At 47.6% G+C, this 25,256-nt stretch overlaps 1 protein-coding gene across 1 annotated transcript; it reads left to right on the top strand.

Annotated features, from left to right (window-relative positions):
• The first annotated feature begins 4,763 nt into the window (after window positions 1-4,763).
• Window positions 4,764-13,950, top strand: Reeld1 (reeler domain containing 1). The gene is given in 6 exon segments (XM_051169313.1): window positions 4,764-5,048; window positions 7,356-7,578; window positions 9,800-9,939; window positions 11,126-11,375; window positions 12,931-13,219; window positions 13,221-13,950. Coding segments are annotated over 6 exon segments (1,203 nt in total). The 5' UTR covers window positions 4,764-4,840; the 3' UTR covers window positions 13,314-13,950.
• Window positions 13,951-25,256: the final 11,306 nt, after the last annotated feature.

The following is a 25,256-nucleotide window of genomic DNA, read 5'->3' as shown; positions in this document are numbered from 1 at the left end:
AAAACATTAAGCACATGTATGGTTCTCTCACTGGAAGAAATCTGAGAGATTATTCAATTCAGACATTTTATTTTATACCCGGGGCAACCCGGAGAAGTTAACTGATTTGCCAAAGACCACAAAACATCTGATTTATAACCACGGAACTCACCGCAGTACTTTCCTGTGTGTGGCATTAATATAACTGTTCTAGTCAGGGCCGAGGGATGACAGTGTAATGGATTTTGTCCTGCTAATATATCAGGTCCAGCCACACTGCTGGTATGAAATGACCTCTAACAGATTCCTGAAAGAAAAGCCACGCTTCCTACTTCGTAGGAGCACACAGCTGGGTGTCCGAAGGGAACAGGGACTGGGCTCCTTGTCACTGCTGTCTCTCCTGTCACACTTTTCCAGCCCCTGCAGGGGGACTGCAGGTCACCTCTGTGAGCACAAACACCCCTGTTTCCCTCCGTGTGTCATTCCCTACACCACATGCTAACTCTGTATTGTTTTCCACTTCGTTGACATGTCACAAACATCTTGGTATTCTTTCATTCTATAGATGAGGATGCAGTGTTACCCAGAAGCCCTCGGGAACCCTATGTGGCATAGTTTGAAAGGTCTGTGAACTTGGACAAGATGTGGGAGGACTGGGAGTCAGCACTTCCTGTGTGAAGTGCAGTAACAGCATTGCAGACCTCAACTGTTGCTTCGGTGAGGTAATTTTGTCTTGTTTGTTTGGGGTTTTGAGACTGAGTTTCTCTGCCTGTCCTAGAACTCACTCTGTAGACCAGGCTGGCCTTGAACTCACGGAGCTCTGCCTGCCTCTGCCTCCTGAGGGCTGGGATTAAAGGTGTGCGCCACCACCTCTGGCTTCAATGAAATAATCTGTTAGCAACTTTGCTAGAGTAAAGCTCTGTGTACACGTACTGTGATGCTACTGTGTAGTCTTCAGCACACATTACCTCATCTTACACATCTTGCCTGTGTAATCGTGCAGCTGTCAGACCCGACCCCACAGCGTACCCACAGCATCACCTCTGCTCACCCACTTTCCTTGGCACACACCTACCAAGTGTGCTTCCCGACACCTGGCGTTCTGCTGGTCACATTGAGATGTGATACAAGTAAAAGATATATACTGAGGAGCCCTGGAGACATGGCTCAGTGGTTAAGAACATTTGCTGTTCCTCCACAGGGCTGGAGTTCAGTTCCCAGCAGCCATGCACCAGCCCATAGCTCCCCATAACTCCAGGTTTAGGAACTCTGACACCCCCTTCTGGCTCCACTGGGGCTTCATGGATGTAGAACACATACATACGTGTAGGCAAAACACTCATACACATAAAAATCATTTCTTAAACAAAGATACTGAATACCAAAGACTACAATGTAAACAATGCAAAATATCTTGCTAATAGTTTTTCACTGGTTGCATATGAAATATTATTTCTGACATATTCAGTATGTAGACACCCTAAAATAAAGGAATTCATTTTAGTTTCTACAAGACGTGTAGGAATTTTTTTGTACACGTGGCTTCATTCTGTTTCTTTTGAGCCTTGCTGTAGAGTTGCTTTCTATGTTTCGTTGTTGTTTGTTTATTTTTTGTCAGCTAATCTAAAGGTGTGAAGACTGACAGGCATCTTGGCGTGTCTTGAGGCAATCTTTAAGTTTCCAAAAGAAGTGTCCCCTGAGTGGATGGTGACATGAAGTGTCACCTGAGTGAGCAGTGGGCTGCAGACTTTGGCCTCCGTTTCACATAAGAGCCTTTATGCTTCTGGTGACCACGTGAGTTTAGACACCACGGTGAATAGCAGTTGCCCGCAGCTTCCAGACCTCTTACATTTTCTCATGCTTTAGTAAGGATTGAGATTTCCTCCATCCCAGTGGGACAGAAACTCAGAGGCCCTGGGTTGAATGCATTTGGTTTTGTTCTGGCACTGGGGTGCAGAAGGGGGAGATCTAGGTCATGGGTGGTCAAATTCCTTGAGTGTTTGCCGGCTCCTTTACGCTGTCCCTGGAAGTCTAACAAATGCAGCTTCGCTTGCTTTGCTTATCAAGCCACTCCTCTCCCTAGAGTTTTCTGAAGTGGAAACTAAGTGCCCAGAGCTGAGACAATCGCTCTCTCTGGAGCAAGTCTCCCACCCCAGCTCGTTTTCACCATCAATCCTAGGACTCTCTTGGTGGCTCCCTACAGTCAGCGAAACAACAAATCCTACCCAGGCTGCCTATGGTCTTGGCATCCATTCCTCTGTGTCTTCCATCAGGGCAGCAGTGATGCTGCTGCCGCTGCCCCTGGTGCCCCATCTGATATCTACTAAGCTATCAGCTCTCTGCTAATACTGATTCTGGGTTGGTTTTTGTTGTTGTCGCTGGAGACAGGGTCTCTTTACATAGCCCTGGCTGTTCTGGAACTCACTATGTAGACCAGCCTGGCCTCAAACTCAGAGATCTACCTGCCTCTGCCTCCGGAATGCTTTTAAAAGCCCAACTTGTTTTGTGTTGGCTTTTTTTTTTTTTTTTCAGACAGAGTCAGTTTGGCAGGCAGCCCAGGCCAGCATCCAATTAAACAGCCTCCTACTACAAGCTCCTGAACACTGGGATTACAGGCATGAGCCATTGTGCCCAGCTCAGATGATTCCTAAAGTCTGTGAGTTCCAGCTTTAGAGTAATACATGTACTGTATGTGAAAGTTTTTTTTAGTCCCGAGCTTTGCTGTCAGGTGTCAGTCCCAGCAGTAACTTGTTCACCCCACACTGACTCAGGAAGCAGAGAATGTTGGGATGTGTTGGATTGAAACGTCCTCCCTGTGGCAGACAAACCAGGATGGAGACACCTTCCCCTTTGCCAACACAGATGACAACCCCGGGCACATGTAAAACCAGCCCCGGCTCTGTCTAGCTCTTCTCCCGGGCATGAGCAAAGCTGCCGTTAGAGACTGAGAGTCTGTATGTACTTCTAGAGGAAAGAATTTAGGTTGGATTTAGACACGGAAGAACAGTTCCTGTTGGCACTAAGGATTAACGGTAACAGCTGCTGTGCTTCCTATTAGGGGAGAGACTTGCGGAGGCTGTTTATAGTGTGTGTCCATGCAACTCTGCCTGGGAGCTGTCCTGCCCAGCCTGGGGAACGCTGTGTGCCTCGGTGAGTGCAGTTTGCCAAGGTTCATGGAGACAGATGGTTAGACATGCCCTCTAGGTCTCAGGTGGGGAAGTGTGAGTTCATGGCTAGGCCTAGGAGGAGTGCCACTCGCTCTCTCCTCTGTAGGCACCTATGTTTGATGTGGTTTGGTTTGGGTTTTTGAAAGAATACCACTGCTACCACTAAGGGCTCGGGGGACCTTCTCCAGGGACTTTGGGGAAAGAGTATTGGCCAATGCTTCCGGTGCCTCCCCTGAGACGGCTGCTTTGTCTCACTGGGCACTGTGGGATAAGTCCTAGGAAGCTGCAGCCACGTCTCTTGGGGAACAGAGGATTTGACTGGTCGAGCTTTGTGTAGAATAAGGCTATCCAGGACAGACACTGCCTGACGGGCTCTTAAGATGAGTTTGGAAGATTGTATTCCTCCTTCCGCGTTCACCTTAGCCCTAACCCTGGAGGGCGGTGTGAATGGGACAGGACATGGCACGAGGGTCATCTGGATTGCTTTCTTCACCTACTATTTTCATACCTAGCATCACTTAAGGGTTTTTTTTAGAATGACCTACTTGTTAAAGGGGAGGGCATTGCCTTTCATTGCAAGTAACAATAGCCAGATGCCCCAGCATGGGACTATCAGTAGGTAAAAATGTGCTAAATATTCTACAACTCAGGTAAATGTACAACTGGTACGGGTAGGAGTGTTGTGTGTGAGAAAACTTTCACTGGGGACACTCAACACACACGTCTAATCACCCTAGGTAGGGAACTCACCACAGACTAAAGTATGGATACCAGCCAAGTCCAGTTTGGTGAGTTTTATTGGGGTTAATGACAGGACTTGCGTGAAAGGTAACTTAAGGAGCAAAAATAATTCAAAGACAGACGCATCAGTGAAGCTCACCACAGCGTGGGTGGAAGCTCCCAAGCCGGGGCACCTGAGCACACTGCACAGCCTGCAGGCAGCGCAACAGGCTGGAGGGCACCCGTTCTGCGTGCCGCCATTGATCTAAACCCCTTCCAGGTAGCTGGTCTGGTCTCAAGTCTTCTTGGCAGCTTTTCTCCTGAGAGTCATCTCTGGAGCTCAGCTCCCTCCCCATCTGAGAGGGACGCTCAGTTTTTCTTGCTTACTCTGGCAGGGAGGGGCCTAGTGAATCTGCTCCATTTCAGGGACTTCCTGAAGCTATTTTGAGTTGTCTACCTACCTGCTTAAGGAGATTCCTACAGCATAGAATGTTTTAACCTCAGAGGAAACTGTAACAAAAACGGGAGGCATAGGCCCGTCACTAAAATGCGCAGGCCAGTTAGTCCAGACTCTTGGAGCTTTGAGGAAGAGCAAGAGACAGATCTTAAAAGGGAAAGGTGAGGAGCAATTAGGGAAAGATACCTCATGTTGGCCTTTGGCCCCCATCCATGTGCCTGTATGCACACATGCACACATGCACGCATTCCCACACACACACACATACACACACTAACAAGTGCAAATACACCACACAAGACTTAACAAAAACAAGAAAAAAATTTAGAATTTAGAAATGAAACACTTCCCATAGCCAGACTTGTACTTTTGATTTTTGACCTTGGGAAACAGCACTAAAATTACCTCCGAAGCAAAGGAAGACTAGGATCAGCCCAGCCATGTCTGAAGACCTCGCGTCATTTTCTTCAGGACAGGAACTGAGGCCAATGTTTGTCACATTTCAGAAAAGCAGAGGATGAGAACCCTAGCTGTCCTTGCAAGCTGGGCTTATGCCACTCTGTTCCTGGCTTCCTGCTCAGCTGCCTTTTCTCATGGTGCCAGCACCCAGGCCTGTGAAGACATGGGGCCCAGGCACACACAAAGCCAGCCCAAGCACCCTGGCACCCACCACATCACTATCCATACCAGCAGTTCTTCCTACTTGCCAGGAGACAAGATTCCAGGTATGTGTGTTAATCTCACAGGAGCCTGAGTGCTAGTGGAAAGTGTCATTCATCAGTGTTGAAAATGTTATTTTATTTAAATATAGTAACTGTCTACGTGTTCCATAATATCAGGTCCACACTGTAGATGGATACAGTTAAAAACAATTAAAAATAAAATAGACTTAGCATTCAAGAGACCTTAAGTTTAATCTCCAGCATAAACTAACTAACCAACTAGATAGCTAGCTAGTAAGCTAGCTAATTAACTTACTAACTAGAACGCAAAACATCTGATGACCTGAGGTCTCTTCTCTCGCCTCTTTCAGTTTAGTTAGGCCAGGTGTCTCACACATGTGAGGTCACACAACAAACCCTTCTGCTTCTGGCTTCCATGGGTCTGTGTTCTGGGGTTCCTGCTGATGTCGTAGGGTGCACCAGTGAGAACTACACTTTAAGTATGGAGGGCGTCGTTACCCCTAGAGAGTTATAAGGCTTACAGGTCTAGCCCTTGTGAACAAGTACTGTAGTTTTCCATAGTCTAACCTTAGATTAAAAATCACACATTTTATTGTTTGTTAATATGATAAAGTATCTATCATACCTTGTATGTAAATATGTTTTCATTGTGTGTGAGCGCACGCATATGCTTGAGTATGAGAGTCAGAGGACAACTTGCATTGTCCATTTAGGTTCTAGGGGTCAAGTTGGGTCACCAGGCTTAGCAGCAAGTGCCCTTATTTGCTGACCCATCCTATTGGCCCATGAACACTTTTCAAGTGGTAACAAGCTTATTATATTTTCTGTTTGTGTCATTTCATCATTTTGGGGAGGTCAGGCTTTTTTTATACTTAATTAAGTATAATGACAGTAATCACTCTCTCTACATATGTGTGTGTGCGCATGTGTGAGCCCGTGTATGTGTGCATGTGTGTGAGCATGTGTGTGTGCATGTGTGCATACATGTGGGTACACGTGTGCATGTGTGTGCATGTGAGCATGTGTGTGCCCGTGGGCATGCATGTGTGTGCCCGTGTGCATGTATGTGCACGTGTGTCTGTGTATGCATGTGCATGCACGTGTGCGTGTGCATGCCTGCATGCCAGGCAAAGACTCTACCTCCGAGGTATATATTCAGCTATTTTTTTAAAAAATAATTTATTTATTTTTATTTTGTGCACACTGGTGGTTTGCTATGAGGGTGTCAGGTCCCCTGGAACAGGAGTTACAGACAACTGTGAGCTGCCATGTGGGTGCTAGAACTTGAACCCAGAATTTAATTGTTTTTGCTGTTCTTAACCACTGAGCTATCTCTTCAGCCCCTGTCCTCAGCTGTTCTTTATACATTATCTGCCTCATGTGTTACAAATAGTTTCATTGTCCATCATTTGTCTTTTGATTTCACCTACATTCATTGTTTTTTAATATAACAAACTTTATTTCCCTTGGTATTCTAGTTGAACTCTTGCATAGTTTTTTGGTTTGGTGTGTGTGTGTGTGTGTGTGTGTGTGTGTGTGTGTGTGTGTGTGTGTTGGATAAGTCCATAAAATGTAATTGATAAAGTTTAAAGTGCCAAACTAAACACCACAGCTTTAGAGCGGCCAATCTCACGGTATAAGAGTTCGCTGAGATGCACAGAATTCACTAGTAGAAAAGTATTTGAGTGGGTTCCTTAAACATCTGTGCGATGTCTTTACTTGTTGGTTCATTACAATAAAGTGATTAAAAAAATAAATAAATGAAAACCAAATAGTTCTGGGAAAAGGTTGTCTTCTGTTATGGCAAATGGGTTTTACTTAAAGGGACACTCTTAATTTCAATATTTTTTAAAAGAAAAAAAAAACAGTGTTTGTAGGTTTTTTTATTGTATATTTACATGCCTTTAAAATATTTCTCTCTCTGTCTTTCTGTGTCTGTGTGTGTGTATGAGTGTGTGTGTGTGTGTGTGTGTGTGTGTGTGTGTGTGTGTGTGTGTGCAGGTGCCTATGGAGGCCAGGGAGGTCACTGGGTCCCTGGAGCTGGAGTTGCAGGCTGTTTCAAGCTGCCTAGCATGGGTTTGGGGATGGGAACTGCTGCCACAGGACTGGTGACTGTCCTTAACCACTAAGACATCTCTCCAGCCCTTTATCTACCTTTCATCCAAATGGAATGATTTGGACGTGAAATAAGAGTTCAGTTTTCCCCACTGATGGGTGGGCTCACTCTTAAGGGAAGGCAGACATATACTTTTTGTTTTCAAAGTAGCCATGGGACTGAGTGAAGTGTACCACACTGAGCAGCGGGACTGAGTGGAGCGTGCCACACTGAGTGGTTGTCTTCTGTTGCAGTGTCTGTGAGAAGCAGTCGACACTTCATGGGGTTCCTGCTGCAAGCACGCACAGTGGCTGATCACCAGATAGCTGGCACCTTTGTCTTCACTCCTCGCCATTCTAAACTGATGGCTTGTTTTGAAGAGGCAGACACTGTCACTCACTCTGACAAGTCCCCAAAGAGGAAGCTCTTGTTCATGTGGAAAGCCCCTGGCCATGCTGTGGGGGACATCAGATTCCTGTAAGAACACAATGTGTCCCTCAGTAACTGGGCAGGAGGGTCCCTTTCTCCTCTTTCGGATTTCTTTTCTCCCCACGGCCACTTTAGAATAGGTGCTGGGTCCCTGTGGCCGCCTACACTAAGGAGCCTAAGCAGAGAGTAACTGTGTGCCCAGCCTCCCGGTGCCATCCGCCACAGTCCTGGAACGTGTCTCGCCTTCTTCCTGGTGCCCATGAACCTTAGCTGACCCCTGAAACATTTTAAAAGAGTGCATAGCAAAAGAAAGGGAAAAACAGAGAGAGGGAGGCAGATGGGCAGGCAGGCACATCCCTGTCCCCAGGTCACACTCTCCTGTAGCCCAACTTGTTAGGAGGCCAAGGCAGGAGGATCACTGAGCCCGGGAGTTTGGGCCAGCCAGTGTGGCAGCTGTGCCTCATGTCAAAAAGAAAGCAAGCACCTGCTGTGAAAGAGCGGAGATTTGAGTTTAATCCCCAGGGCCCACATTAAAAAGTGGGCATGGTGGCCCATGTGAAGTCCAAGCACTGGGGAGAAAGAGACAAGCACATACCAGGCCACACTGGCAGCCACCCTAGTGAGCCAGTGGCTCTGTCTAAACAACATTTGATGAAGGACACCCAAACCTGACCTCTGACACACACACACACACACACACACATTCACACATGTGCATCTGTACATATATGATTGTGTACACAGGTCTATACAGACAATAAAATTAACCAAACTGGGCATAACAATGCCGGCATGTACCTCATAGTGTTTTATGAGGGGGAAAGAGCAGTATGCATGTGTAGGGGTTACTTAGGCTAATGCCTCACAGTAGTGCTTGATATTTAGACTGTATACAAGTACTGTATAGAGTACTTACACAGTAGTACTTGATACTTAGACTGTGCACAAGTACTGTATAGAGTACTTACACAGTAGTACTTGATACTTAGACTGTGTACAAGTACTGTATAGAGTACTTACACAGTAGTACTTGATACTTAGATTGTGTACAAGTACTGTATAGAGTACTTACACAGTAGTACTTGATACTTAGACTGTGTACAAGTACTGTATAGAGTACTTACACAGTAGTACTTGATACTTAGACTGTGTACAAGTACTGTATAGAGTACTTACACAGTAGTACTTGATACTTAGACTGTGTACAAGTTACTGTATAGAGTACTTACACAGTAGTACTTGATACTTAGACTGTGTACAAGTACTGTATAGAGTACTTACACAGTAGTACTTGATACTAGACTGTGTACAAGTACTGTATAGAGTACTTACACAGTAGACTTGATACTTAGACTGTGTACAAGTACTGTATAGAGTACTTACACAGTAGTACTTGATACTTAGACTGTGTACAAGTACTGTATAGAGTACTTACACAGTAGTACTTGATACTTAGACTGTGTACAAGTACTGTATAGAGTACTTACACAGTAGTACTTGATACTTAGACTGTGTACAAGTACTGTATAGAGTACTTACACAGTAGTACTTGATACTTAGACTGTGCACAAGTACTGTATAGAGTACTTACACAGTAGTACTTGATACTTAGACTGTGTACAAGTACTGTATAGAGTACTTACACAATCCTGCATACGTATTGCCATTACTCAAAATTAAACTTGATTTGATTACAGTTATTTGTATGTTTGGGGGGCAGGATGTGTGTCACGCCACAGCACCTGTGTGGCAATCAGGACACGCCAGACTCAGTCCCCTCCTTCCTCTGTGTGGGTCCCGGGGTTGTTTCCTCTGAGTGCTGGAATCACGCGCGTAATCTACTATGCCTGGCTTGTGAACACCGAAGCGAAGTAGCTAGGAGTGTGTCGCCAAGGGGCTGGGAACAAGGTGAAGAGCTGACGATGAAAACCATTCAATTGAATCTAAGCAATCTAAGAAGACAGTCTTTGGCCAACATGAAGAGTCCTTTGGTGTGGTTTTGGCTTTTGTTTGGGGGTGCTCCTATGCAAGTGATCTCCTTATATGCGTGTGTTTCTAGGACGAGCGGCTGATGGCTACACACTCCCTTAATAGCTATAAAAGGCTCCCATTTTAAAGGAGTGAAGTCGCCCAGGGGGAAATAACTTCCAGTCTGTACACATAAACTCTTGTTCGTTAGCTTCTGAGACGCTCTCTCCTCGTATCGGGATGGTCCAGGGTGTTACGTGTTGGAGACTCAACATATGAATCGCTGGCTTTGTTTCTGCAGTCTGTCGGTCGTCGAGTCATATTTTGTTTACTGGACCAGGATTGAATCATCGGCTGTGTCTCAGCAGACACGTAGTGGAGGCCTGTCACAAGCACCAAGCCCTCGGCAGAGGCCAGATGCTGCCGAAGGGGCTGCCCCAGGTACTGGTTGCCAGTCGCTCTCCAGCCTGGCTGTCGTCCTTTCAAAGCGCTCATTTCTACTTGTAGCTTGCTGTTGCAGGTTCCTGCCCCCGAAAAACAAGCAAAATGCACCTGCCCTGAGCAGCTGCAGTTGCCTCCAGGGACGTGATGGTGCCTGTGAGGGGCGCCACTTGCACTTTACTCATTTGTTGCAGCAAACAGGTTTTATTAACTCAATATACTGGATTAAGCTGGGCCCCCGGGGTGAGGACAGTTAGAACCGTGCCACAAAACCAGGAGACAGCACACACCTTCTTGGAAGAATGCTGTGCTCCCAGGAAGCAGGGTGTGTCAGAGTTCCCTTGGACCTGAGACGCTAGGAGTGCCACAAAGAAACGAGCTTCCCCTCCTCCTCCTCCTCCTCCTCCTCCTCTTCTTCCTTACCCCTCTCTCTTCTTTCCCTTTCCTCCTCATCTTCCTTCTCTCTCTCACCCCCCCATTTAAAAAACCATGTTGTAAAACCCCACACAATATTATTTTACATGCAGTGGCCTCAACATCACTATGTAGCCAAAGATATTTGGCTTGAATTTCTGATCCTCTTGCCTCCATTTCCTAAGTGCCAGGGTGACAGGCGTTCACCTCAGGGCTGTGTCTGCGGTGCTGGTGATTGTACCTAGGGCTTCCTGCGTGCTCGACAAGCAACCTCCCCCTGGGAGCTCCACCCCCTGGCCCTTCATCCAGTTATGACTTTCCATACTGGGCATACTACTTTTCTTCTCATCGGAAGCAGGTTTTGGTAGAGAAGAAAAAATAGACATGGTGTTGTGGGAGGTGAGGAAGTGCAGAGTGAGTGTATACTGTCGATGTGGGCACAGCCGTGTCAAGGACTGATGCCTCAGACCCATGGGCATGGCAAAGCCTTCCCCGGCTGACATTCGGAGGGATGGCAAAGCCTTCCTCTGGTCGGAATGTAAATGCTGATAGTGTTGGTGCAAGTACAAATATTTATGAACTATGACCAATGTGTGCAAGAACTAGCAAGCCTATCGCCCTTCTCTGTGGTGTTTGCAGAGACTAGCTAAGTTCTCAGCCTGTGCTGAGGTCTGCAGTCTCTTCGGGCTATCCTTAGGTCTCTGCCTGGTCCTCAGTGCCCCTTTAATTTTAACACGCACATTCTCAGAAGTCTTTGCTTTTGCCCTCACAGGAGCTGAAGATGACAGCATCCTGGACACTGCTCTGTCCAGCATTAGGGTGACAAAGTTACCTGGAGGTTCAGAGAGTCTGTCTCAGCCACTGTCACACGCATCTACTGTGAGCAGCAATGGCCAGCAACCTAGCGGAGAGAGCAGCTCAACCCTTCGTTCATTCCTGGGTGTCCCTAAGGTGGAGAGGCTTGTGACCGCCAGAAAAGGCTCCATAGACAGCTTTGTTTCCATCTCGGGCACCCAACACAGGTAATAAATAACTGGTGGGGTGGCTCACTGAGCTGGACAGGGCTAACCACTTAGGTGTTTGGGAGTCTGATAAAAAAGGAAGATGGGGGGGGGGGAGGAATGGGAGGATACAAGGGATGGGATAAACATTGAGATGTAACAAGAATAAATTAATAAAAAAAAAAGGAAGATGACAGCTATATCTATCCTTAGACGTGTGATGTATCTTCATAGAAGCAGAGTTTCTGGTTAGAAGAGCTGGGTATGATAATAACTGATGCCTGAGATGTCTGTAATAAATAAAGTACACTTCTACAATGTGAAATACCCTTTTAATATAAACTGCATGTATATAATTTTGTATTAAGTACTATCCAAATGGCAGTGCTCATGGGTCCTTTGATACTTTTCTCACACCTCTCCCCCAGCTCTCTGTCTCCAAAATTCAGCATTTATTCCAGGGAAATCTGGTTTCAGTAATACACACAGAGTCTATAGAAAACATAGCCTTTTGTTTCAGATACTTTATGACTCCTCTCATCCTTCCAATCCCCCCACCCCACTTTAGGACTCAGGGTGATCTAAGTTACTCTGATTCTTTGGAAACCTCTCTGGCCTTGGATGAGGGTGAACAGGTAAGGGTGTGCATGGGCGGGGGGGGGGGGGCGGGTGAGGTTGGTATTTTAGCCCCAGCGTGGGAAGTGTCTGGCTGGGAAAGAGTTAATGGATGAGTGGTTGAAGTCAGAGAGAAAGTAAGTGTGTGGTGCATAAGCATCCTTGTCCTAATCAGTCCCAGCCTTTCCAGTCTATGCAGTGACTCTGAGGTTATTGGAAATTGTAGAAAATTAATGGTTTTAGTGATTTGTTTTCCCACTTAGCTTTGCTTAATAATTTCTTTCCTCCTCTCTTTCCCCACCACTTTTATAAATCTGGCCTCAAAACACTATGTGTGGTACCAGTGGTCAGGTCAATGGGCAATATAAAACATACGTCCTGATGAGTTACTTTCCCTTGGACACCTTAGAAGGTACAAAAAATAGAAACATGGTACAGTATTTTCACTCTAGGTTATTGGACTCTATGTTGAAAATAAATGGCCCTTGCTGCTATGGCCTACCATAAACAGGCGTTTTCAATGCTCACAGTCATCAGCAATGATAGAATCTTCTGTTTGGGCCTGGAAGTTTTAAAAGACGCCAGATTTGTTCTTACAGGTGGCCCTATGCTCTAGTGGGCCTTCCAGCAGCTACCTACCCCTGTCGATAACAATTGACTCAGTCCTTTAGTCTGGCTCTAGAGCAAGCAAGAGGCTAGCTTTCAGCTGCTGCCCACAAGTCTCTATGGAACACAAGTGAGTTGCCAAGTCTGGTTGCAAATATGGTGAAGTTCTGCTCCTTTGACTTCATTTTTCTTGTAGGACAAGATGACAGCCTCTAATAGGTCCGTGGCAGGGTACACTCCACACACTGCCCACAGTCCCAAGCCTCCTCACGTCCACTCTCCTGAAACCTTCACTGGGAAACGGAGCTGAGTCAACCACTCCAACCTCTGACTTCCATACTTCTGGCACATCCAGGAGCCAGGCCGACTCAGCAAGGGCCTCGGATTGCTCCTCATACGAGTCTAAGCACAGGGAACACAGAGTAAAGGATGCAGCTACGGAGCGTGTTATGGGATGCCTTAGCAAGACGGACCGAAGGCCTGAGGTGAAGCCGGAGGAAGCCAGTGCCCCTCCGGAGCCCCAGCTCAGCACTCTGCAGCTGGGAATGCTGATCTGCCTGCCCACCATCCTGGGTGTGGCCCTGGCTGCTGGACTCCACCGGCTGCTGCATACTCAGTATTGCCACAAGGCGACAGAGAGGGCCCTTCAGTGAACCCACTACAGATGCTGTTGCCAGGGGGCGGGGCCACCGTGACAATGGGGAGGCTGTGCATGCCAGGAGGACAGGTGATAACTGAACCTGTCTTTCTGCAGGGGACAAGAACACTGTCCTCTGAAGAGACTCGTGGACAGGGACCCTCAGTGGCTCCACAGAGTGTCTCAGTCAAAACCAAGCTAATAGGAATTCCTGATGAGGCCCAGGCCCCACTGCGCCTGCTGTCATTGTGCAGTGAGTGCAGGAAGCAGCAAAAGGGCAGATTTATCAACAGAGGGATTTCTTCTCCAGCTTTGTTGTCTTAATGTCTGTAATTTCGCTTCTTTTTTTCCCCCCCTCCTTCTTGCAATTAGACGTTCTGTTTGAAGAGTTAAGCTCAACACAATGAATATTGTATAACCTGCTCATTAGCTAGACTCCTGTGGCCAGGACGTTTCCTCTGTTGCCTTAAGGGGCCTGCAGAAACAGGCACTCTGTCCTCTCTACCAGCCCGGCCTCCTCTTCTCCAACCCTTTGAAAAACGTTGCGTTGGGGATTGGCTTTTGTGAGGAAGAGCCACCCTCCTCCCTGCGCCTTTCTCAACCACCCAAAGAGGAGTTTGCTTTTCAAAGCCGGAGTGCCAAAACTAGCTGGAGGTCTGACACAGTGGAGCAGGTGTCGGTGAGGGCAGTCTGTCTGCCTGCAAGCCGAGGATCCTGGGAAATCACCATGGGGAACACACCCAGTTTGAGAGAGCGTGACGGCACAGCTTGGGCAATGACTGTGTCCACGCAGCGCAAGGCCGCGAGCCGTGGACTGGACGGAGCGAGCCTGTCCATCAGGCGCAGCACATGTGGGGCTTCCCAGCCTGTGCACCCGATGAAGGGCTTGCGTTTTCCGGCAGCTTGCAGGCAGGCTGCCCTTTGCCAAAGCTGAGGCTAAAAGTGAGCTGGGCAGCCCGAAGAAGAGCTGTTCCTTGCCTTATCAGGGGAAGAAAGCGTCATGGATGAAGACAATTTGCTCTCCTAACTTTGTGAAGCTTGTTTGGTTTAGTGAGGGCTGTGTTGGCGCTACTTGGTACCAAAACACTAGGTTTGAGACCACACACACTGGTATCTATATGTGATAACACATTGGGATTAGCTGCCCTTTCAGAGGTATACCCATTGCAGAGTGACCATTTGCGTTAATATAGAGACATAAAACCCATGAGTTTGGACAGGATATTTATCTTCCACCTCGGTGTTAATGGTAAGGTGATAGAAACGTCATCATATTGCCTTTTTGCTCTCCTATAACTTGATGAGGAAAGGCGCAGGAAGTTCTAAGAACAAACACTGGCTGTGCCCTATTTGACTGCAAAGACACTTTCTGTGAATTGGATACAAGAAAGGTATTGCTCCTGCTTTGTTTGTTTGTTTGTTTTTCTGTTGAATTTAGCTCAGTGGGGATTGAATGAGAGACTCTGCCCTCCTGCATCCCAGGTGAGGCAGTGTTTGGACCATTAGGCACGTGAAAACCTGGGTAAATTGTATGTTCACAAACGAATGCGTTCTAAGAACACTGTGGAAAGAAACAAACATACTTCATTCCAGCAAGGACCACAAATATTCCTTTCACACATCTAACAAAAAGACATCCTTCTTCCATCTCTCTTCCCTGAAAGGAAGGTAAAGATCCCACTAGTGCTGTGCCCTCAGCTGGCTGTGCCACATTACATGAGTGTGCATGAATACTTTTGAAATCTTCCTGTCTGTCTGTCTGTCTGTCTGTCTGTCTGTCTCTCCCTCCCTCTCTCTCTCTCTCTCTCTCTCTCTCTCTCTCTCTCTCTCTCTCTCTCTCTCTGTGTGTGTGTGTGTGTGTGTGTGTGTGTGTGTGTATGTGTGTACATTGAAAGAACAATGCTCTAGTGCTTTGCTTTCTGTTCATATAGAACAAAGTATTCCAAAACATGGTACATTGAGACAACTGGTACTACCACTAATTTTTCTTTTTTGAATCACTAGTTGGTCAAGGCTCATATTTTTTTTCAGAGTTAATTCACTTTATTTTCTTGTATAAACCCCTATGTGGTAGCCACAGCTGGAGCCTGGATCCTCTGAACAGAGACTAGTGTGGGTTTTCACAAGATGGTCCGTGAATTCCTGGTGAGGAGACTTGGTGAGCACAGTCTCTTTCCAGAGGCCAGGTGTCAGGTAGCTGTAGGTCTTGGAGATGGCATCAAAGCTGGCCTTGGCTAAGTTGCCCAGGGTGGCAGTGCAGCCCCTGGCTGATGTGTAGCAGTCATCAATACCGGCCATCATCAGTAGCTTCTTGGGCACAGCAGCAGAGACATCAGTGCTTCTGGGGTCAGGAATGAGAGGCACCAAAACAGAGCCACAGCAGCATGTCCCCTTGCCCAGAACAGTGTGTGGCGTGTCAATCTTGTTCCCCTAGTGACCTGTCCACACAAGGACTATGGAAAGTTTAGCCAAGATGATGGCCCCTTGGATAGCAGTGGCTACCTCCTTGGAGCACTTAACACCAAGTCCAATGTGACTATTGTAGTCCCCAGTAGCGACAAAAAGCCTTGTACCCCGTCCTCCGGCCAGCCCGTGTCTGCTTCTGCACTGGCATGATCTTGAGAACCTCATCCTTTAGGGATTCACCCAGGAAAAAGTCAATAATCTCAGATACTTTAATGGGCAGGGAGAACAGATAAATCTCCTCCAAGGACTTGATCACCAGGTCCTTAACCAGGTAGCCCAGCTTGGTGACAGGGATCCACTCCTTGTCATCAGCTTTACCTCAACAAGTACCGCTGCCACAGCCACGGCCACCATCTCGGCCATGAACCGCAGGCCCTAAGACCACTGCTGAATCCTCCGTGGAAGCTGCCACGGCTTCCTAATCCTGGGCCCCTGTGTCCTTCCAGCCCTCCTGCTGCACTGACGTCATCTGTCATTTGATGTTTCCCCAAGGAAGAGAAAGCATCTAGGCTCCTCTTAAATTTGTCTCAATCCTCCTGCCTCACCTTCTTGGGTTCTGGGATGACGGCTGTGCGCCATTATGTCTGGCCCCACCACTTACACCTTTCAGGATTCTGGGGCCACCCAGGTGGAGCTGGCAAGTTCTTGTGTTGTGAATGGGCCACAGCATCTACCAGTACTTCCTGGAGAGCTCCTGCTGGCTGCTGAAGGCGGGAGCAGCTGGGTTCCTTTCTGTGGCTTCTTACACAACTATATTCTCAGAGGAAGGGTCCACGTCCATATGACTAGAAGTTCCGGCTCTCCTAAAACTTGCCCTTGGGTGTTAGACAATTTGACTTATGCCACTGTTGATCAGGGTAAGTAAGCAAAGGGACCAGCCCTCATTCAGAGGTGTGGGGGACGGGGAACAATAGACTTCAGTTTTGATGGGATGTGAAGGAGCAATCTTACAGCTGTCTTTAATTCATTGCCCTTTCAACAAGAATGCTTCTCTACTTCGAGGAGCTATGTGACAGCCCAGGAAGAAGTCCTTCACACCTGGGAAATGCCTGGGCTCAACCCGCCTACTGAGCAGCCAAGAGGTGAGAGAAATCCCTAGATTTCAAGGTGTTGACATTAAAATCCCAGCTGCCTCTCAGGGCCTCCTAATTTCAAAGCTCGTGTCCCCAGCTTGCGACACTATTTCAGAGCCTTTAAAAAGTGGGGCCTGGGTGGCGCAGGTAGAACTCTAGAGGTGGGACGTTAAGGTTATAAATGACCGTGATTTGACCTTGGCGAGACACTGCCACATACTTCCACTGCCGTGGCCTCTGTCCTGCCCTCCCTGCCATGGCAGCCTGATATCCCTCCGCCTTGTGACATTCCTTCCCATAGCTGTTATCTGTCGGGTGGTCAGTCACAGCAACAGAAGAGTCCTTGGCAGAGAAGCTTCGGCAGCCTCCTCCCCAGGTGCAGCAGGTCTGGCGTAGAACAGCCATGACAGATCTCGGAGTCACCCCAGAATGGTGGGTCACACAAATACCCTTTCGGCATTAGCAGAATTGATGTGCACAGGACACAGCTGCCTGCCCTGAACAGCTCACTAACGTGGCATGCCTTCGTTCTCAGCGGCATCTCACAGCAGACACAGTCTTCCAATCTACTCCACCCACCCTTTGGCCACACACACAAAATGCCATTTCGTTTCCATGACTACTCCTTAGTTATTATTATTATGGGATTATGGTGACATAGCTCTGGAAGCAGGGATACCTGAATGTGATCCCCGGAACCCATGAAGAACACCAGATGTGGTGCTCTGTTCTTGTAGCCCCATTGTCAGGGAAATGGATCTTTCCGGATTTCGGGTCACCAATCTGGCCCAACTGGTGAGCTACAGACCACTGGGAGATCTGGTCTCAAAAGAAGTAGGTGACATTCCTGAGGATGACACCTAAGGTTTTTCCTCTGGCCTCCACATGTCCACGTATGCATATGCATTCCCACCCACACACTTACACTCGCACACAGAGGGACATGCAGAATAAAAAGATTGTTTCCTGTAAAGTGACGTTTTCCAGCAACCGCACACTCACCCCCTCTTCCTCGCCACACTCGTCTTCGTGGTAGCCAGTAGCTGGCATTTTGGGCAGGGACAGATAATTTTGCAGGTACATTCGCACCAGACTCCCTTTTGAGAACAGTAGCCTGTAGAACATGGGGATCCTGTGGAACATTGGGGGCCTGTGAAACATGGGGGGCCTGTAGAATATGGGGGGCCTGTAGGACATGGGGGGCCTGTAGGACATGGGGGGGCCTGTGGAATATGGGGGGCCTGTGGGACATGGGGGCCTGTGGAACATGGGGAGCCTGTGGAACATGGGGGGCCTGTAGAACTTGGGGGGCCTGTAGGACATGGGGGGCCTGTAGGACATAGGGAGCCTGTGGAACATGGGGGGCCTGTGGACATGAGGGGCTTGTGGAACATGGGGGGCCTGTGGAACATGGGGGACCTGTAGGACATGGGGGCCTGTGGGACATGGGGGGGGCTGTGGAACATGGGGGGCCTGTAGGACACGGGGGGCCTGTAGGACATGGGGGGGCCTGTGGAACATGGGGGGCCTGTGGGACATGGGGCACCTATGGCTGCTGTGATTTTGAAGGCCCTGTAAACTTGGCTCAGAGAAAGCCTTGAGGGGAGGGAATAGGAAATGCAAACTTAATCCGAAGGCTGTTACTAAAGCATAAGCCATGAAAAGTTAAAAAAAAAAAAAAAAAAAAAGTCAAAGGACTCAAAATAGCTTTTTCCCGCTTTTGTAAGAACAGCCACAGAATTGTAGAATTGTTCAACCAGCGTCTTCTTGGAGAAAGGTTTGCGGCTAAACACACATTTGAGGAAGAATATTGGAACACCAGTTGCTTACAACTGTTTTAAGCATAATGCTTGTGTCTAGTGTGCTGACTTCATGACCACAGCTCAGAGAGAAGGGTGGGCCTGGTTTAAAAAAAAAAAAAATCAGAAGCTATTTCTGACATTTCTAATTAATTGTGCCTTGTGGATACAATTTTTGTAAATAGTAGCCATGTACTCTCTAGTTTTGCTGAGCTGTGTCTCTGTGGAGGCTGTCCGCATTGATTTGCTGTTTTAATGTTTGCTTCTTTTTTTAAAAAATTAATTAACCGAACAAGCAGATCATCAAACTAATAACATTTAAACGAGTGCCACAGTTTATTTGAAAGTTGTCTGGGGAGGCTAACGATTTATGAATGAATCAGCGAAGGCTCTGAATCCCTCCTCCCAGCCTGCACCACTTGGTATTAACCAGACTTTCTGGAATGTAGCATGCTCCGGTGTTATATCACCCCAGCTTTCCCCTGTCTGGCTCGCAGTGCATGCTGGGAAGTTCAAGTGGAAAGCAGGGGACCAGAGAACTCTGCTCCCCCTCGCCACAGGGGCTGCTATGTCTCTGAAGCAGTGTCTCCTCTCAGGACGATCTTCATGATACACAGAGTTTTCTGTGCATGTGTGCATGCGTATGTGCTTGTGTGTGTGTGTACAAATATGAGCGTGCTCATGTGTGTGCATACATACGCATATGATGTGTGCCTGTGCATGTGTGTACATGTGCATATCTGTGCATGTGCGCTCGCGTGTGTACAAATGCAGGAATGTGGAGGCCAGAGGACAGCCTTCAGTGTCTACTTATTTTGAGAAGGTGTCTCACTGGCTTGGAGCTCAGTGAGTTGCCTAGGCTGGCTGGCCAGTGGGCACCTGCCTGTGCCTCCCCAGCTTTAGGGTTACAGGCGTGTGCCATTACACGTAGCTTTTTGTGCAAGTGCTGGGGACTGAACCCTGGCCTTTGTGCTTGCATCTCCTCAGACTCCAGGCATCCAGTTTTCTAAATGCAGAGGGAAATGTTGAGTACAGTAGGAAACTTCTCTTTTATTGACAATGATGCTTGTAGCTGCCAGGAAAACCCACTTTTAAATGTCATAAATGTCACGCTGTCTCTGACATCTCTTACGGCTTTCCACCTCTCAGCTATGTGAACATCTGTGATAGGGTTGACCAGGTCCTTGGACACCTGGCTGCCAACACTACCTGCTGTTGATTTCCACGCCTTTCCAGAGCCGCCATGATACTCAGAGGAGCACACAGCTCCGTTGCTCTCTCCTGCTCCTCAGTCCTTGTCTGGAACTTTCTCTCCCTAAGCTGCAAACATCAGAGCCTTGTTTCACTGTCCCATCAGAGACTCCCTCTGCGGACAGCAAGGTGGTAAGCCTTACCTTCCACAGCTGAGCTGTCTCTCCGGCCCTGCATTGTTCTCACTGCGTTTCCCTCGTATACAGCAAGCCACCATGAGTTAACATGTTTACTATTTGTACTTTTAGAAACAACTGATTTTAAACATCATGCGCCTTGGGCAGCTCTGGGGTGCTTGGCGACAGGACTAGGAAGATTTCCTTCACACAAGTGAGTTAAGGATTTGTGGACAACTGTCTCCAGGGCAGGAAATGAGCTTGTGGCTCAGACCGAGGCTCCAAGGAGCTTTCCATAGGATCTTGGACTTGGGCCTCACCTCCGATCTGAGCTGGGACAGGAAGAAAGCTGAAGGGCATCTTCCTCGAGCACAAATTCATCTGGAAACGTGTGACTTTTGTTTGCTTGTTTTTCAGTTTATTGTCTGCCACGAGGCTTTTCAGTCTTTATGCTATTAACAATTGGAGCTGGAGGGTTATTGAAGTGCGGGAGCGGGTGCCCTGGTGCCGTAGCATGTTCAGCAACATTCCTGGCCTAGAAACCCGGCCTCAGCCTCAGAGTTGCCAGTAGCTCCTTCTTCCCAATTTGAAACAACTAAAAATGTCCCATGTTTTGCCAGGTATCCACTGCACAGTAACATGGCCTTTCTGAGGGACTGTTGTGTTTGCTCACAATCCCTGTCTCTGTCTCTGTCTCTCTGTGTATGTGTGTGTGGGTATGTATGTATGTATGTATATATGTGCATGTTTGTGTGTTTGTATGTGTATATATGTATGTGTGTGTTTGTGTGTATGTATGTGTGCATGTTTGTGTGTATGTATGTGTGTATATGTGCATGTTTTTGCGTATGTATGTGTGTGTATATGTGCGTGTTTGTGTGTATGTGTGTGTATGTGTGTGTGTGTGTTAATTATAGGCTCTAGAGTGAAGCTGCATTTCCTAGTCAGCCCCGTCCTCATGGAAAGAGTGGAAAGGTTTAGATAGAGAATTGTAAGATTCAAAACTCTAGAGTCAGGCTGGTCATGACAGTGTGTGTCCTTAATCCAGCACTTGGGAGTCTGAGGTCAGAGGGAGGCAATTATGCTCACATTGGAGGAGAGCCTGGTCTACAGAGAGAGTTACAGGCCAGTCATTTAAAAAAAAAAAAAAAAAAAAAAAAAAAAAAAGATTTATTTTTCTTGGTAGATTTTTCAAAAATCTTCCAAAAAAAAATCTTCCCCAGTCCCCAGACTTGAATCTGTTCTGTGGCTAAGGATGGCTTTGAACCTAATCCTCATTGTCCTAATGCTGCAAATATTTCTGTGGCTCTGGAGAGAGTCTAGAATGGAGTAGAAACACGTACTTCTGTGATTCGCCTCCGCTGCTGCTGTTAGACCCAACAGGCTGCAGGGCTTGGGGGACAGACACTTGTAGGAGGCCAGCTCCTGCTGTTGAAGTGAGGTGAGAGAACAAAGCCCATGTCAATGGGGTCACACACGGCAAGGTGATGACCACTGTCATCACACCACTCAGCTAAGGGACACTACCCCAACACACCTCCCGGTGCCTCACTCCGCCAAGCCCACTACCTTCCTCCGTCTGGGCTCCACGTCTCCCTCCCTTCAAATGGCACCTTGGGAGCATCTTCCTCTCTCTGCTGATAACACATTTTTTTCCAAAGTGTTTGTTACTTTATAGAGGAAAGAGGCTGCCTGGAAATATATTTTATAGGATATTAAGGAACGAATTTCTTTGATTTATAGACATACGAGGCAAGGTAGCTTGAGAGGCAGGGAACCAACGGGGATATCTACATGGACTAATGATTAATTATTATATCTACAGCGATGCTTTGCCATCTTCTGATAGGCTGGAGACATACAGTGGAGCTAGCTAGGTTAGTGCCATGGGTCACAGATGCTGCCTCTGCATTTTCAGATTACACTATCCATTACAGACAGCACCTTCTCATTTAGAAACATAATTTGTTGTTCTCCCCCACACACACACACACAAATCCTGACATTTCACATGCAAGGCAAAGATTAGAATCGCTGCCCAGGACTGCCTGCGGTAGGTTGTGGTGTCCCTGCGTCAAGGACACCAAGCGGCTGGTACTGGGAGCTGGAGAAGGCGGTGACTTCTGATCTTTATTATGCTAATGTGCAGCCTCTTGAGCTGGACTGCTTAACCTCATCAGGGGAATGCCACTGCTCATTTCAAGCCCGGGATGTAGCACAGGCATTAGTACTATTATGTTATTATTATTATTATTTGTAGGGCATGTGTAAGCACAAGCCCTGTGATTAGGCTGAGGCTCTACTTGCCCAGGTTGGCTGGGGCTGGACGTCCACTCCTCATATTTCATCAAACAGGCAGACGAAGAAACCGACATTTGTCCCTCGCCTTAATGCCTGCTTGGTGGAGGCACTTTGCAGACCTCTCTGTCTGTCACACCTGGATAAAGATAACAAGAGTTTTGTGAACTCTACGTTCTGTCTCCAGAAGCTCAGTGGGGGCCTGGCCCCTCTCCTGAAGGCAGGGGTGACTGACAGATGGGGGTGAAGAATCTCGAGGGGGGGACAGACAGGAAGGGACACTGTGTTGATAGAGAAGGAGGGGACTTTGGAGAGGAAATGTCCTCTATCCTGCTCACTGGTCATTGCCACCTACAAGAGCCAGAGAGAGAAGTGAGGCTACTGAGCAGGCAGCAAAGACCACTGTGGTGAGAAGGGCGGCAGGGGGGGGGGGAGCCAGACAGCCCGGTAGCATCCCAGGGAGGCTCAGGGCAAAGACTGAGCATCTTTGAAGCCCAGATTGCTTGACCTCAGCAGGCAGGGACTGTCTTTCAGAAGACAATGCTCCTCGTGTGGGAAATGGGGTAGACGAAAGTAAAGCATTGCACTGTGGTAGAAATCTTGAAGCAACGGAAAGCTAGTAGTAAACTTTTCTTCAGACTGGTACTAGAGACCTCTAGTTTAAATCCCGAAACACCCCTACCCCAAAGGCCTGTGGGTTAACAGTTAGTGCTCAACTTGGCTTTATTAGAGATAGTGAAACTTTAAGAGTTGGGGCCTAGTGGAGGTCTCAGATTGTGGGGTATACCCTAGTGGGAGGTCTTTGATTATGGGGTATACTCTAGTGGGAGGTCTTTGATTATGGGGTATACCCTAGGGGGAGGTCTTAGGTTATGGGGTATACACTAGTGGGATGTCTCAGATTGTGGGGTATACCCTAGTGGGAGGTCTTTGATTATGGGGTATACTCTAGTGGGAGGTCTTTGATTATGGGGTATACCTAGTTGGAGGTGTTTAATTATGGGGTATACCCTAGGGGGAGGTCTTAGGTTATGGGGTATACCCTTAGAGGAGATGGTGAAATTCAGTCCCTTCCTCTTCCACTTTGCTTCTGATCTGCTTGAGTTAGGCAGCTTGCTCCGCCACTAGCAACCACTGTGCAATAAAGCCACGGGATCAGCCAAACACAGACTATAAACCTTTCTTCTTTTTAAGTTGCTTTATCTCAGGTATTTGGTACCATCACAGAAATTTAGACACAGATGACTAAAACAAAGATGGATCCAATATGAATAAGTGATGAAGGAGAGGTACCTATAGATCTTCCCTCATACCATTCCAGTTACCTCAAGATACTACTGATACCTAGGTCCCAGCACAACTAAATCTGATGTTTCTATAATGGAGTCCATATCCACATATCTTAGGAATAACTGATGTGGAGCCAGGCCTGAGCACCAGCAACCTAGCTTACAGTAAGCATAAACTTCATGAAAGCAGGATTCCTGGTATCTTTGCTTCCTCCTAAAATCCAGACCAGTGTCTGTCACAAACAGGAAACTGAATTTAATCTCTACTAAGTACAATGTGTGAGATAACTCTGTAAGAGAAACAAGTCAGTCACCTCTCTGCCTGTTGGCTAAGACCAAAGTAGAAACAAGTCATATAATTAGGCCACTTGAGACATCTGGGAGATCTGTCCACTCGGACCCCAAGAGCCATGTTGTCAGATACATGTTGTTTCCTCATTGTTTCAATGAAAAGACACACACATTCATCTAGTTCTTCCTGAGTGGAAAACAGAAGCCATGTGTATGAAAACAGCAATCGCCTTACTTTGCTAAGTGGTCATAGTATCAAAAGGCCTACTTTCGCATAGGCAAACTACATTTGAACCTCTATACCCATAGATTAGTGTGTCCCTCATACCTCATTAGAGATGTTTTTGTGCAGTGTGTGGTGGTGGCTAACACAGAAACAAACTGGCCGAAGTGCAGAGTGTCAGTGGAGTGCTTGGCCACAAATGGGACATCTCTGTCAGACTTCTCACTGAAAGGGCTCAGAAACCATTATTGACGTGGGGAACACAGAAAGATTGTTAGAGCTAGAGGCCAGAGAAGACCGGAGGAAAACAGACTTCTCGATACGGCAGAATCTCTACCCTTATGTACTCTCAGCAGCACCCACACCACTAGGGCTGGCTCTCCATCACTGCTCCATTGAGGGGCAGGGCCAGCTCTCCCACCTGTCACAAGCTGCAAGGGGTGGGCCTGTATCTCTTGCACCCCTGCTCACTCTTCTAAGTGCCACAGCTAGTGAGGGTTGGGACCAGTTCTGTGCAGCCCTCAAATATCAGCATGGTCCCAGGTGGCAGCCAAAACCAGGGATGTCTGCATGGCTTTTGGTGGAAACATGGACCATGGGCATCGATACAGACCCCTGCTGCTGTAGAGTCAGGGACTCAGACACAGTCCGCAGCAGCAGCAAGACCTCACCATGACCTCAGGTGGCAGTGCAGGCTACTCCTATCAGGCTGTCCCTCATCACCCTCACGTCTCCAGGTCTGCCTCTCTCCATAGTGCACACAGCGTTCTGCTTCTCTTTCTCCCCCATCTCCCCACCACTTACTTGGTCATCTCAGTGGGGCCTGGGCCTCTGGTTGTCTCCCTTTCATCCTGCGCCATGTAGCTGTGGGCCCACTTTGATGTTAATAGGCACCTCAGGTAGCCACTCGTTCAGAGTTTCTTTTGGACCTAACAGTCTGGAACCTTTGGGCCGCTGAGGAAAACAGTGCACACTTATGACGTGACATGAATCAGGCTGCAGTTAAAGGCGATAAGGCCCAGAGCCTGCCTTAAAGGAGTGAGCTGAAGGCAAAGCGGTTCCTCAAAAGGAACCTGCCCTTGACAGAAGCCAGGTCGAAGTAGATATTTTCTCAAGCTGGCTGCTCACCTGTCCCTTATTCTTCTCTCACTCTTCGTTGTCTTTACCCCAAAGTATGTCCCTCTCTGATGCCCAGGAGCCTGAGATTCCAGCTTGAAGACTGCTGTTCTGGGAACCCT

The sequence above is a fragment of the Acomys russatus genome, chromosome 26 (assembly GCF_903995435.1).
Source record: "Acomys russatus chromosome 26, mAcoRus1.1, whole genome shotgun sequence".
NCBI lineage: Eukaryota > Metazoa > Chordata > Mammalia > Rodentia > Muridae > Acomys > Acomys russatus.
Note: the sequence above shows the minus strand (reverse complement) of the source record. Positions and strands in the feature narration are given on the sequence as shown.